Below are 11,958 nucleotides of genomic sequence, written 5' to 3' on the forward strand. Positions count from 1 at the left end.
ACAAATCCCTCTCCCACTTTTCCTTAGGATAGGAATGTTCCCTCCCTTTCTTCATTCCTCAAGAATTAATTCCTTTTTAAACCTAAGCCCAATGTCTCTTGCCTGTAATCCCAGCTGCACAAATGGCAAAGGCAGGAGGAGGCAAGGCTAGCCTGGGCTAAAGAGTGAAACCTTCTCTCAGAAAAATACTACACAGACCGGGCTGGCCTTGAGCTCACAGAGGTCCACCTGCCTCTCTGTCCCCAGTGTCTGGATTAAAGGTGTGTGCCACACATGGTATATGTGTATGCTGATGCCCTCCCGGGCCAGAGGCATCGGATTCCCGTGGAGGAGTCCAGGTGGTTGGTCATGAGCCATCCCTGTACGTTCTGGGAACCAACAGGACCTGGGCAGGGGGAGGGGGTGCACTCTTGTGCAGTGAGCTATTTCTCCAGCCCCTCCTTAACTTTTGATATCCAGGTATGCCTAACTGTCCCAGGCGGTGGCTCTAGCTCTTTAGTCATAATTCCCTGGTGCTAGAAATTTGGTCTTTCAACAAATATTCATTAATAAATGGGGTTCTGTTTGTTTCGAGATAGGGTTTCTGTGTGTGGCCCTGGCCGTCCTGGAACTCACTCTGTAGGCCGGCTGGCCTTGAACTCAGAGATCTGCCTGTCTCTGCCTCCCGAGTGCTGGGATTAAAGACTTTTTTAATAAATGAGATTCTTAACTTCTCAGACCTCTCCATTGTACTGTTGGGTGGTTTATATTTGTGTGTGTAGATATATTTGACGTGGCTTTGCCAGTCTTTGTCATTTCCATCCCTGTCTTGGACACATTTTAGTATGTGCATGGCTCCTTTTGTCCTCCGTGGGGTATCAAACCCTAGCATGAGCTCTGCCTTCCGAAGGCCTAGTGCCTCTGAGCAGCAGGTGACATCAGCTGCCTGGCTCATTAGGTGTGATCCCCATTCATTAATGTGTGGAAAGAGTGCAGTTTCCATTTATACCTTTATCAACTGCCCGTATTTGTTGTGTCTTCTAACCAACCCATTTTTATAACAATAGTAGTTGGAGAGAAAGACAAAAGCTGCATATGCCTGCTCATATGTGCTGAAAATTCTTGCAGTCCTGGGGGTGAGTGATCAAAAGAGTTTCTTAAGTCTAAGTCAGAAGTGTCTTAAAGACAATGAACCAGTTACAAGAGAACTTAAAACCACCCCTAGTTAGTATTCTCGACAAATCTTTGCAAAGCTGTCTTGAACAGCAACAAGTCACTTCCTGGGACCATAACGCCCTGCTCTGTCCCTTTACAAAAACTGGGCTTGGTCTGGTGGAGGTTTGAGGAGCAACAGAAAGGCTAGAGAGAGCCGGGCGGTGGTGGCGCACGCCTTTAATCCCAGCACTCGGGAGGCAGAGGCAGGCGGATCTCTGTGAGTTCGAGGCCAGCCTGGTCTACCAAGTAAGTTCCAGGAAAGGTGCAAAGCTACACAAAGAAACCCTGTCTCGGAAAAAAAAAAAAAAAAAAAAAAAAAACAGAAAGGCTAGAGGATGAGAATAATTGTGTAGGGCCGTGACAATCGTGTACCTGGGGATCCTGCACTTATCAATGAACAAATCCAGACATCTTTCCTTTGCAAAATGTATCAAATGATTCAAGTGAAACAAACACCTGTGCTCTAGACCAGCCACATCGTGTATATGTGTGGGTGTTCTGTCTATATGTCTGCACCGTGTGTGTGCCTAGTTCCTGTGGAAGCCAGAAAGGTCATTCTCTCTTCTGGGCTAGAGTTACACGTGATTGTTAACTGCCACATGGATACTGAGAATTGAACCTGGGTGCCCTGGAAGATCAGCCAGGGCTTTTAACCACTGAGCCATCTCTCCAGTGCCCCTCCCCATTTCTTTTTCTTCCCCCCTTTTTTTTTTTTTTTTGTTTTTGTTTTGTTTTGTTTTGTTTTGTTTTCCGAGACAGGGTTTCTCTGTGTAGCTTTGCACCTTTCCTAGAACTCACTCTGTAGACCAGGCTGGCCTCGAACTCACAGAGATCCACCTGCCTCTGCCTCCCACGTGCTGGGATTAAAGGCGTGCGCCACCACCGCCCAGCTTTTTTTTTTAATCATTTATTTACCCATTCCTTGAGTTTAATCCAAGAGCCCTTTCTAAAAGCCAGCTTGTTTGTTTGTTTAAAGGAAAGGAAAACTAAGTGTATTTCTTATGAAAATGGTACTATGCTTTAAATGAATGCCATAGTAATTTTAAATTATTTTTTAATTGCAAATGTGTCGTTAGAATGATGCATCAATGTTACATCTACTTATCAGTACATGTAATGGAATAGACTCTTACCGGGGACACAATCCCAAAGACCACCCTTAGGACGCTGCAGAGTACGCAGGCTGTTTTGTTTTGTTTTTTCATATTGCCCCGCCCTTAAGTGGCATCAATTCATGATCATTCGTGATAACTTCATGGGGTGCCATTTACCGTGTAGATAACATACCTAACACCTTTTGCAGTGCCTTTCTCTTACTGTGGACGGGGAGACTGCACTGTGGCGCAGGCTGTTATCCCGAGCACGGTGCTAATTTAGCGGCAGCGTGTGGTGTGGAAGGTGAGGCTGCCTGCTGGTGCGGCCCTGCAGCTCGTCCCTGTCTGCCCGCCGCCATCTTCCTTGCATCCGACCTTCGTCTTTCTCGTTGCTGTTTCTCCTTAACAAACGAGGGAAATCAAAGAGAAGAGCAAATAGCCATGTGGTTGTTCCTTGTTTTAGGAGACCAGGTCCTGTGTGGGCCGACTAGTTTAGCATTCGGTGCTGTTCCTGATTCTTCAGCTTCCAGCTCCTAGGCTCACGTGTGTGTGTGTGTGTGTGTGTGTGTGTGTGTGTGTGTGTGTGTGTGTGTGTGTGTGTGTGTGTGCGCGCGCCTCATAGCTGAGGTTGCACGTTAATCATTATGAGGTAGAACTTGTCAGGACATGGTTTTCTAAAACTAGAATTGCTGATTCATTTGCAAGAAAGATTTCCTCAGCCCAGTCCTGACCTGTGCGGCTTGCACTGTGTCCTGACTGATATGGTGCCGTCGCTGTTATCGACAGAACTGAGCTGATTGTAAGGGTGTGGGGTGTGGCTCTGAGCTGCTTTAAATGAGCTTGGAGGAAGGGAGGGAGGGAGACTGACTAACAGAGGCAAGAAGAAGTCTGATGTCCTCTATCACGTTTTACCCTGATCTAGAGGCTCATGTTTTCTCATTGGCTCTGTAGGATTCAGCAAGCTGCAGCAATCCCGTCCCCCTACACAGACCCTTGGAGCCAGGGTTATAAGCCACAGCAATCCACCTGTGTACACACACACACACACACACACACACACACACACACACACACCCTCACCCTCTTGGAGCCGCAGTTATAACCAGAGTCTGGACTCAGACCCACGCTGGGATCTGAATTCTCGTCCTCATGGTTGTGCAGAAAGTGCCCGTCCCTCTCGGCCAGCTCTCCACAGCCCCCCCACAGCAGTCTTTTTAAACATGCCATCCCTGTGGTAACTCGGCACCCTTGCTTTCCAACTGCAGCTGACGTTCTGAGCGAGGAGGCGATCCTGAAGTGGTATAAGGAGGCTCATGCCGCCAAGGGCAAAAGTGTCTTTCTTGACCAGATGAAGAAGTTTGTGGAGTGGCTACAAAACGCAGAGGAAGGTAACTTCTTCACAACTCCGATGGCCATTTTATTTCAGGCCCTCTCCCCTCGCTTTCCTTCAAATTCTTAATGTGTCTTCAAACACAAGCATTTTCTTTCGCCTACACCCAAAAGCAAGGTAATACAATTTTTTTTTAAAGAAATATTAAAAAAAGGAACTCGGATAATCCACTTGGTGGAAGATGAGGGGATGAAGTGGTGTGGCTTGGGCACACGTGGTGCGGTTGAACGGGGTGTCGGCACCTTCACCGGGTGGGCCATGCTGGAGACAGGCACAGAATGAAAGCATGTCTCAGAGTCAGAGCTTCAACTCCCCAGGGGCGCGTGTGTTACCAGACGGCCGGAGGTCGCTGGGGAACGGACCTTACGGAGGTTTCCATCTGCCCTCCTGTGTAACTGTTTTGTCTAATGAGTTCGTGTAAATCTATCCCAGGCTGACCACAGCTCTGGGATGCTCATGAGAAGCTCATGTAAAGGAATCTGATAAAATACCTGATTTTTCTCTTTCTTGTCTCTTAGAATCCGAATCAGAAGGGGAAGAAAATTAAATGTCCGGAGCACACCGCCTAGCACCACACTTTCGGTTGGGAACGCTGAAGCGTTTGGGGAGGGGAACTTGGCTTCTGTTTGCACCAAGGGAAAAAAAATGATAAGCGAGGCCTCCCTGCTCGGAGGGGAAGGGGTTTTCATTTCTGTTTTGTTTAAGCGGAGCCCTGAGGCATCGGCTGACACACTTGGGACTCTACCTCGCACTGTATGCTAATCAAAGCCATTCAGCAAGGGGCCGGGTAAGCTTAACTCAGCAGGACCCCTTTTCAGCTGTTTTCGGGGCCGTGGGACACCCACTGGAGTCTGTGTCGCAGGGCCACCTCCATGGCTGTTTCTTCTGCTCATGTATGTGATTTGACAAACCAGTTTTTTAAATAAATGGCTTTTTAAAAACCCTTGCGTATATCCTCAGAGCTGTTTATTTACTAGTATAGTGTGCGGTGGGGGTGTGCCTTAGTTAGAGTTGCCGTGAAGAGACACCATGACCACAGCTACTCTTATAAAGGAAAGCGTGTAGTTGGGGCTGGCTTGCAGGTCAGAGGTTTCGTCCATTATCATCATGGTGGAAAGCAGTGTGGCGAGCAGGCAGACACGGAGCTGGAGGAGTGGAGAGTTTTACGTCTGGATCTGAAGGCCGCAGGAAGAAAGAGTGCCACGCTGGGCATGGCTTGAGCATCTGAGACCTCAAAGCCCGCCCCCCGTGACGCACTTCCTCCAGCAAGGCCACACCTCCTGATGGTGCCACTCCTATGGGGGCCTTTCTCTTTGAAACCACCACAGTGTGTGAGAGCAGGCCTGGGTGTGGAGGTCGGAGAACTTCAGTTCTCCTTCCCTGGGATTGAACTCAGCCTTTGGGTTCGGAAGCTGGCAAGCACTTTTTATTTCTTTACTTTCTAATACAAGTGTCATAATTTTTTCCAATCCAAATATTTTTAAATGGCTACATTTCTGAGCTATAAAAACTATATGTGTTAAAGGGTCTGTTTGTATTTATATATATTCAGGAGATTTCATTCTCTGAGGATCCTGTTCTCAATAGTAACAATGTGATAAACCTGACCATTTGGGAAACTTTGTAGCCTTTACTCTTGAGCTACATGAAGTAATTTTGCTGTCAGGGCAATGGAAAGGTTCAAGAAGGCAAAAGTTGACACAAAAAGGGTCGCATGGCTAAATAACACTCCCCAGGGTCAAGGTAAGAAGTTTTTATACCTGTTGGGTCAAGGCGGTGTATTCACTGCTGTTTCAGTCAGGTCCTCTGGAGGAACAGAACCAAGGGGATGGAAATACATAGAGAATCATAATTTAGTAAATGTTTAAATAGTATCCAGGGCCAAATCACACCCGAGATGTTGAGCAGCCAGTGTTTGTCCATGAGGCTGGGTTGTCAACAGCTGGAGTGGTTCCAGAAAAACTGTCTCACTGAGGGGTGACCAGTGGTCACTTGGTCCACAGGTGGATGCCTCTGCACTTTCCTGGGATCCAGAATTCCCTGGAGAAACGCTGGTCTGTAAGCAAAGGAATCTTCAGCAATGATGGCACAAATCAGTTTAGCAGCCTTTTTAAACCTGGACTCCTACCGGAAGGCGCCACCCACAATCAGGGCGGGGCTTCCTACGTCGGTTAGGACTGTTCAAGATTCTGATTGGTGGAAAGTTGACATTAAAGCCAACCATAATAAGTGCCTTGGAGGTGAGAAATTACCCCTCTAACGCGATGTTCCTAGGGTTTTCATTTGCATGGGTGTTTCACCTGCCTTTGTGTTTATGCATTACACGTACGCATTGCCGACGCAGGCAGAAGCTCTGATTCCTGCAACTGGAGTCACCATGTGGGTGCTTGAACTGAGCCCCAGTCAGTCTCCTGGAAGAGGAGCCAGTGCTCTTCATTAACAAGCCATCTCCATTCCTGTGATACTCTTTAATACATTTATTTAGTGGGTGTGTATGTGTGTGCCTGTCGTGCTCATATAGAGGTCAGAGGCCGACCTGGCAGCAGTCAGTGCCCTGCTTTCACAGATGTGGGTCCCAGGCATTGAATTAGGTCATGGACTTGATGGCAGGTGTACCCACTGAGCCATCTTGCCCTAGAATCGGATATTTTTAGAAGATAGTCCTTTGGGGGGGGGGGGGGCAAGGAAGAAAGTACCTAGTTTCTTCCGTACCACCATCAGTTTACAGAGGTCTCTGTTATTTTGCTTCCTCCCCACATACGTAAGAATGGTGTGAAATTAAATGGTAGTCACATCATAGAGCCTGTATTGGTGTGTTTGTTTTTTGAGACAGGGTTTCTCTGTAACAGCCTCGGCTGTCCTGGATCTCACCCTGTAAACCTGGCTGTCCTCAAACTCGCAGAGACCCACCTGCCTCTGCCCCGCCAAGTGCTGGTACGAAAGGGCTGCCAATGCCCAGCTGATGTGTTTGTTTTACTTGAAACTAATACATGGATTTAAAACAACATTTTGAATATATCAAAGACAAAATATTACACATTACACTCAATTTACCACAGAATATTTTATGTTGACTTTTATACATTTCATATTAAATATTTCACATTTAATTTTATCAATATTTAAGGAAGTTTTCCCTTCATTTTAGGGGAGCATATGTAAAAACTGAAGGCCATTGAATTGCAGTATATTTGACTCTCCCTGTTCCTAAAGTAGCCAAACAGAAAATGGGCAGTTAACTGAGGGCTGGTGACCAATGACCAAGATATCCCAACTGTACCATCCCACATCTATGCTTCTTTTGTTTTTTATACTGAGAATAACTGTACAGTTCAAGCAAAAATTAAAAAAAAAAAATCCCTAGCTCATTTGGTCTGGGGTATTGTTAGCATGAACAGGGCCCTGCCAAAAAACCTAAATAAATAGCCGGGCGTTGGTGGCGCACGCCTTTAATCCCAGCACTTGGGAGGCAGAGCCAGGCGGATCTCTGTGAGTTCGAGGCCAGCCTGGGCTACCAAGTGAGCTCCAGGAAAGGCGCAAAGCTACACAGAGAAACCCTGTCTCGAAAAACCAAAAAAAAAAAAAAACAAAAAACCTAAATAAATAAAGAAGGACATGCAGCACTTATATTTGAGAAACACCTGAAATTTTTCTTTTCTAGCCTATAACAAATATGGAAAGTGACTTAACATTTCCCCAAAGCTGATGGTAATTTTAAGCCACATAAGGATGGAGGCACATACTCCAATAGCAAGAACTTCATGAAAGCCTTAAGCTAAAGCCTTGTTGCCGGGCCATGGTGGCCTTTAATCCCAGGGCTCCGGAGGCAGAGCCAGGCGGATCTCTGTGAGTTCAAGGCCAGCCTGGTCTACAGAGTGAGTTCCAGGACAGGCACCAAAACTACACAGAGAAACTCTGTCTTAAAAGAAAAAGAAAAACAACTAAAGCTATGTCTTTCCATGAATGCTTCTGGAAGATTTTGTTGTTTTGTGAGACAGTCGTACATAGCTTACATTGGCCTCTACTCTATATAGCTGAATGTGACCTTGAACTTCTGTTTGTCCTGCCTTCACCTCCCACATGGTGGGATTGCAGGCCTGTGCCACACAGGATTTGAGCAGTGCTGGAGATTAAAAATCCGGCTTCGTGCATGCAAGGCAAATGCTTTATCAGCTGAGCTACATCCAGCCCTGTTTTACCTTTAAAGTAGAATTTGAACTAATTATACATGTGGTTAACTTGATTAGCATAATAAATTATCCTACTACTCACCAGCTTTAAGTACACATTCATGACTTCACTGTTGCCTTTGGAAGTAGCTTTGCCCCTACCTAGCCTAGGACTTGTATGGCTGCAGTCAAGCGGTTGGCTGCGGCTGCCACCCTCTGGAGCCTGCGGCTGCCACCCTCTGGAGCCTGCGGCTGCCACCCTCTGGAGGCTGCAGGAGCTGCTTCCAAGCAGACTCACTATTTTGGATTCCTCAGTTCTCCCTCTCTTTTCCAGTCTCCACTCAGGCCACCCGAAAGCCCTGACAGCATAAGCTGGCTTTCCCTCAGCTTTACGTGATTATGGGGGAGCCCAAGAAAGAAGGCAGTCTTGAATAACCTGATACTGGAAATGATAACGTCAGTTCTGTGCTCTCCAAGGCCAATCCTATGGAACGTAAAATCCTGTACAATACACTGGTGTGGGTGCCAGGATGTAGGGATAATGTAAAGTTATCTGAGAGACTGGTTGCTACAGTAAAATAGATAGGCAGACAAAAGTAACTTTTAGACATTAAAATCTCTACCTAGTGTTCAAGTAATAAAAACAGAGCTGGGGTGCAGCTCAGTTGTAGAACTATATGTATGTAGACATGTGATATCTATATGTAGATGTATGAGATGATAAAAGTCAAAAAAATACATCGAGAAAGCTCTATAGACTTGGCAACTTCCTCACACTGGCTAGTACCTGAATGATAAACACCGTATACATGTGGAGTCTCTGGGCTTCAATAGACTGATACAAAATGACAGTTAGCATAACGTTTCTGAAAATTAAAGCAGTAACTCAATTAAACACATGCAAAAAGTGTGTGAAGAGGGGATGGACAGATGGCTCAGTGGTTAAAAGCACTTGCTCTTACAGAGGACCTGGTTTGGCTCCCCGCACACAGAAAGCAGCTCACAGATTCGTATATGTTTATGTTTATTTGAAATTCTAGAAAACAACATCTTCATACTGTAAAACATTAGTATGTTTATTATGGAATACATTGAAAACATTTAGGGAGAAACGTGCTCTAATATTTTTATAAATACAGTTGCTTTGCTTATTGTTGCTGTGATCGTCTGGGACAGTCTTACTACACAGCCCTGTCTGCCCTGGAACTTGCTATAGAAACTGTTCTGGCCTTGAACTCAGAGACCTGTTGGACCACAGTCCAAGAATGGAGTAGTGTGAGAAGTCTGAGTGCTTGTGAGAAAACAGACAAGAGTCTTGTGATCTGTTTCTTCAGAATACAGAACCGTCTTGGAGTGTGTTTTCCTGTTCCTCCCGGGTGTAGCGGTCAGGAGTGAGTGGACTTCAGCTGTTGTTATTCACAGGCTTCTGGAAAAATGTGGTTCTGCTGCATGTGGTTTGTCCTTGTGACTGTAAACTTTACTCAGGTGACTCTTCCTAACCCTCCAGTATAAATTGTCTGATGCTCTCAATAAAGTTGGCTATTACATGAGACTCTAATCCAGTGCTTCTCAGTCTTCCTAATGCTGCAACCCCCAATGTAAGATTATTTCATTGCTTCTTCAAAACTGTAATTTTGCTACTATTATGAATCGCAATGTAAATATCTAATATGCAGGATGGTCTTAGGTGACCTCTGTGAAAGGGTAATTCAAATCCCCAAAGGGGTTGAGACCCACAGATTGAGAACCAGTGTTTTAGTCCATCGCATTTTTTCAGGCCCCACCCTCCCAGGTTCACCGAATAGAGCAGAACACAGAGATCTACCTCTCTGGCTTCTGAGTGCTGGCATTAAAGGCATATGCCACCACTCCCATAAAGGCTCCCACCACTCCATATAAGTATGGTTTTCATTTGATTCTTTAAGAATTAGGTCTATTCTATATCCTGTTATTAATAGTATTCTGTAACAATTTACCATAGAAATACAGTATTCTTCAAAAACATAAATACCAGGGTTTTTGTTGTTGTTGTTTTGTTTTCGTTTCTTGTTTTTTTGTTTTTCGAGACAGGGTTTCTCTCTGTGTAGCTTTGTGCCTTTCCTGGAACTCACTCTGTAGCCCAGGCTGGCCTCGAACTCACAGAGATCCTCCTGCCTCTGCCTCCCGAGTGCTGGGATTAAAGGCGTGTGCCACTACCGCCTAGCTACACAGGGTTTCTCTGTGTAACAGCCCTGTCTGTCCTGGAACTTTCTCTGTAGACCAGGCTAGCCTCAAACTCACCGAGATCTTCCTGCCTCTGCCTTCAAGGAGTGCTTGGATTAAAGGTGTGCACCACCACGCCCAGCAGTTTTCCTTGATTTCTTGATACCTGTTCTCTGAGTTCAACTATTTTTTGGTATATGATTAAGTGGACATACTTGCTCTTCTGGCCACAATGGCCAGCTCTTCCAGAATTCATGAATCAGGAATGTTGGTATGTTTTTTCAGTGCTAAGAACTGAACCCAAAGACTGCTTACTCTAGGCAAGTATTCTACCACTGAGCTACACATAGCCCTATGCCTTTTCACTTACTTTTTTATTACATTTATTTAATTATGGGGAGGGGGCACATGAGTCCTATATGTATGTGTGGAGGTCACAAGACAACTTGTGGAAGTAGGCTCTATTCATTCACCATGTTGATCCATGGGATCGAACTCAGGCCATCATCCTTGGCAACAAGAGTCTCTACACGATGAGCCACCTCACCAGTTCATACCTCTAATCTGAGACAGCACTTCTCTTAGTGGCTCAGGCTGACTTCAAACTTTCAACCCTCCTGCCTCAGCTTCCCCTATCCCACTGAGACTATCGTTTTTTACTAATAATTAGGAGGCACGAGGCTGGTTGTCAGTGATAATTTTGGAGCGTGTGCTTGCCTTCATACCAGTCATTAAACAAACAAAACAGTCAAGCACAGCGGCGTGTGCCTCTAACCTTGACACTCAGATGGTCGAGGCAGGAAGGATCACCAGCCTGAGCTACACGGTGAGTTCTGTCAGATCTACGACGGAGACTATCTCAGGAGAGGGGAGGGGAGCAGGGGATGGGGAGAAAAGAAGGAAGGAAATGCTGCTCCCGTCCCTGAAAGGGCATTCCTATTTTACACGGCCAGACAGGCTGTAGGATGAAAGGAGCACAGCCTGCTGTTGCCTCGGTTGTTTGTGTTTCTTCTGACGTTGGCTGCTGGTGGGTGATGGAGCAGAGAGAACCTGGCTTTGCTTGCCCTGAGCTGGAAGATGGCTCTCTAATTAGTTGTTTAGCTAATTAGTAAGTCACTTAACGCTTGGTATTTACTTTCCTTGACTGCAAAATAAGGGCCTAGAGAAGATCCATTCTTAAACGGCGACTGTGAAGCTCAGAAAGCAGCAGACATTGCTGCCCCTCATGCCTCATCCAGAGGCTCCCCCAGAGGGGTGCTGGGAGTCTGGCTCAGTTGCCTGGCCGGGCCTCAGGTTGGCTTCCTCTAACAAGTTCTGAGGTACTGCTGGATGCTCCTCTCTGTAGGTTTCCAAGATTGTTTCATAGTTCCTAATTTAGCTTTCCCAAACTCCTTCGGATATATATATATATATGGGGTGGAGTGTTGCTATGTATCCCAGGTTGGCCTTCAGATTGAGAGCAGCCAGCCTCAGTTTTCTGTACCACTTGTCTGTCTCTAAAATGATCTTAAGAGGAAAAGAGTTGGAAATATCTCAACTTCTTACAACACACAATATCCTTTGAATACATCCTAGACCCTTGGTCAGCATTCTCTCTCCCCTTTAAGCAAAGAACTCTGTGGGTTTGCTGAGGATAGGCCCCAGAGAGGCAGCATCAGAATCACCTGGAAGCTAGCTAAAAATGCAGGCTGCCAGCATCCACTCCAGACATCCCAGCCAGTTACAGACTCTCCTGGATTCTGAGATGTGATTGTTTTGAAAACAAGGTCTCAGATGTCAACCCATCTTGACACATCCCTAAAGAGACAGAAGAGCAATGGACAATTAGAGCAGAGATAAGCTCAGGCTTTGGGACAAGGTAAGGGCCTGGGGAGATGGCATATTTCACTTTCTGGAGGCTAATTAAAAA

At 45.9% G+C, this 11,958-nt stretch overlaps 1 protein-coding gene across 2 annotated transcripts in view; it reads left to right on the forward strand.

Moving 5' to 3' along the window:
• Nucleotides 1–4,621, forward strand: part of Bzw2 (basic leucine zipper and W2 domains 2) — a 61,462-nt gene extending 56,841 nt beyond the window's left edge. For both annotated transcript variants that reach the window (XM_006983939.3, XM_006983941.4), the window contains exons 11-12: nucleotides 3,554–3,676; nucleotides 4,197–4,621. In XM_006983939.3, coding sequence (XP_006984001.1) covers nucleotides 3,554–3,676; nucleotides 4,197–4,225 — 152 coding nt within the window. In that variant the 3' untranslated portion in view covers nucleotides 4,226–4,621. The remainder of the gene's footprint in view (nucleotides 1–3,553; nucleotides 3,677–4,196) is intronic.
• Nucleotides 4,622–11,958: the final 7,337 nt, after the last annotated feature.

The sequence above is a fragment of the Peromyscus maniculatus genome, chromosome 14, assembly GCF_049852395.1.
Source record: "Peromyscus maniculatus bairdii isolate BWxNUB_F1_BW_parent chromosome 14, HU_Pman_BW_mat_3.1, whole genome shotgun sequence".
Taxonomy (NCBI): Eukaryota; Metazoa; Chordata; class Mammalia; order Rodentia; family Cricetidae; genus Peromyscus; species Peromyscus maniculatus.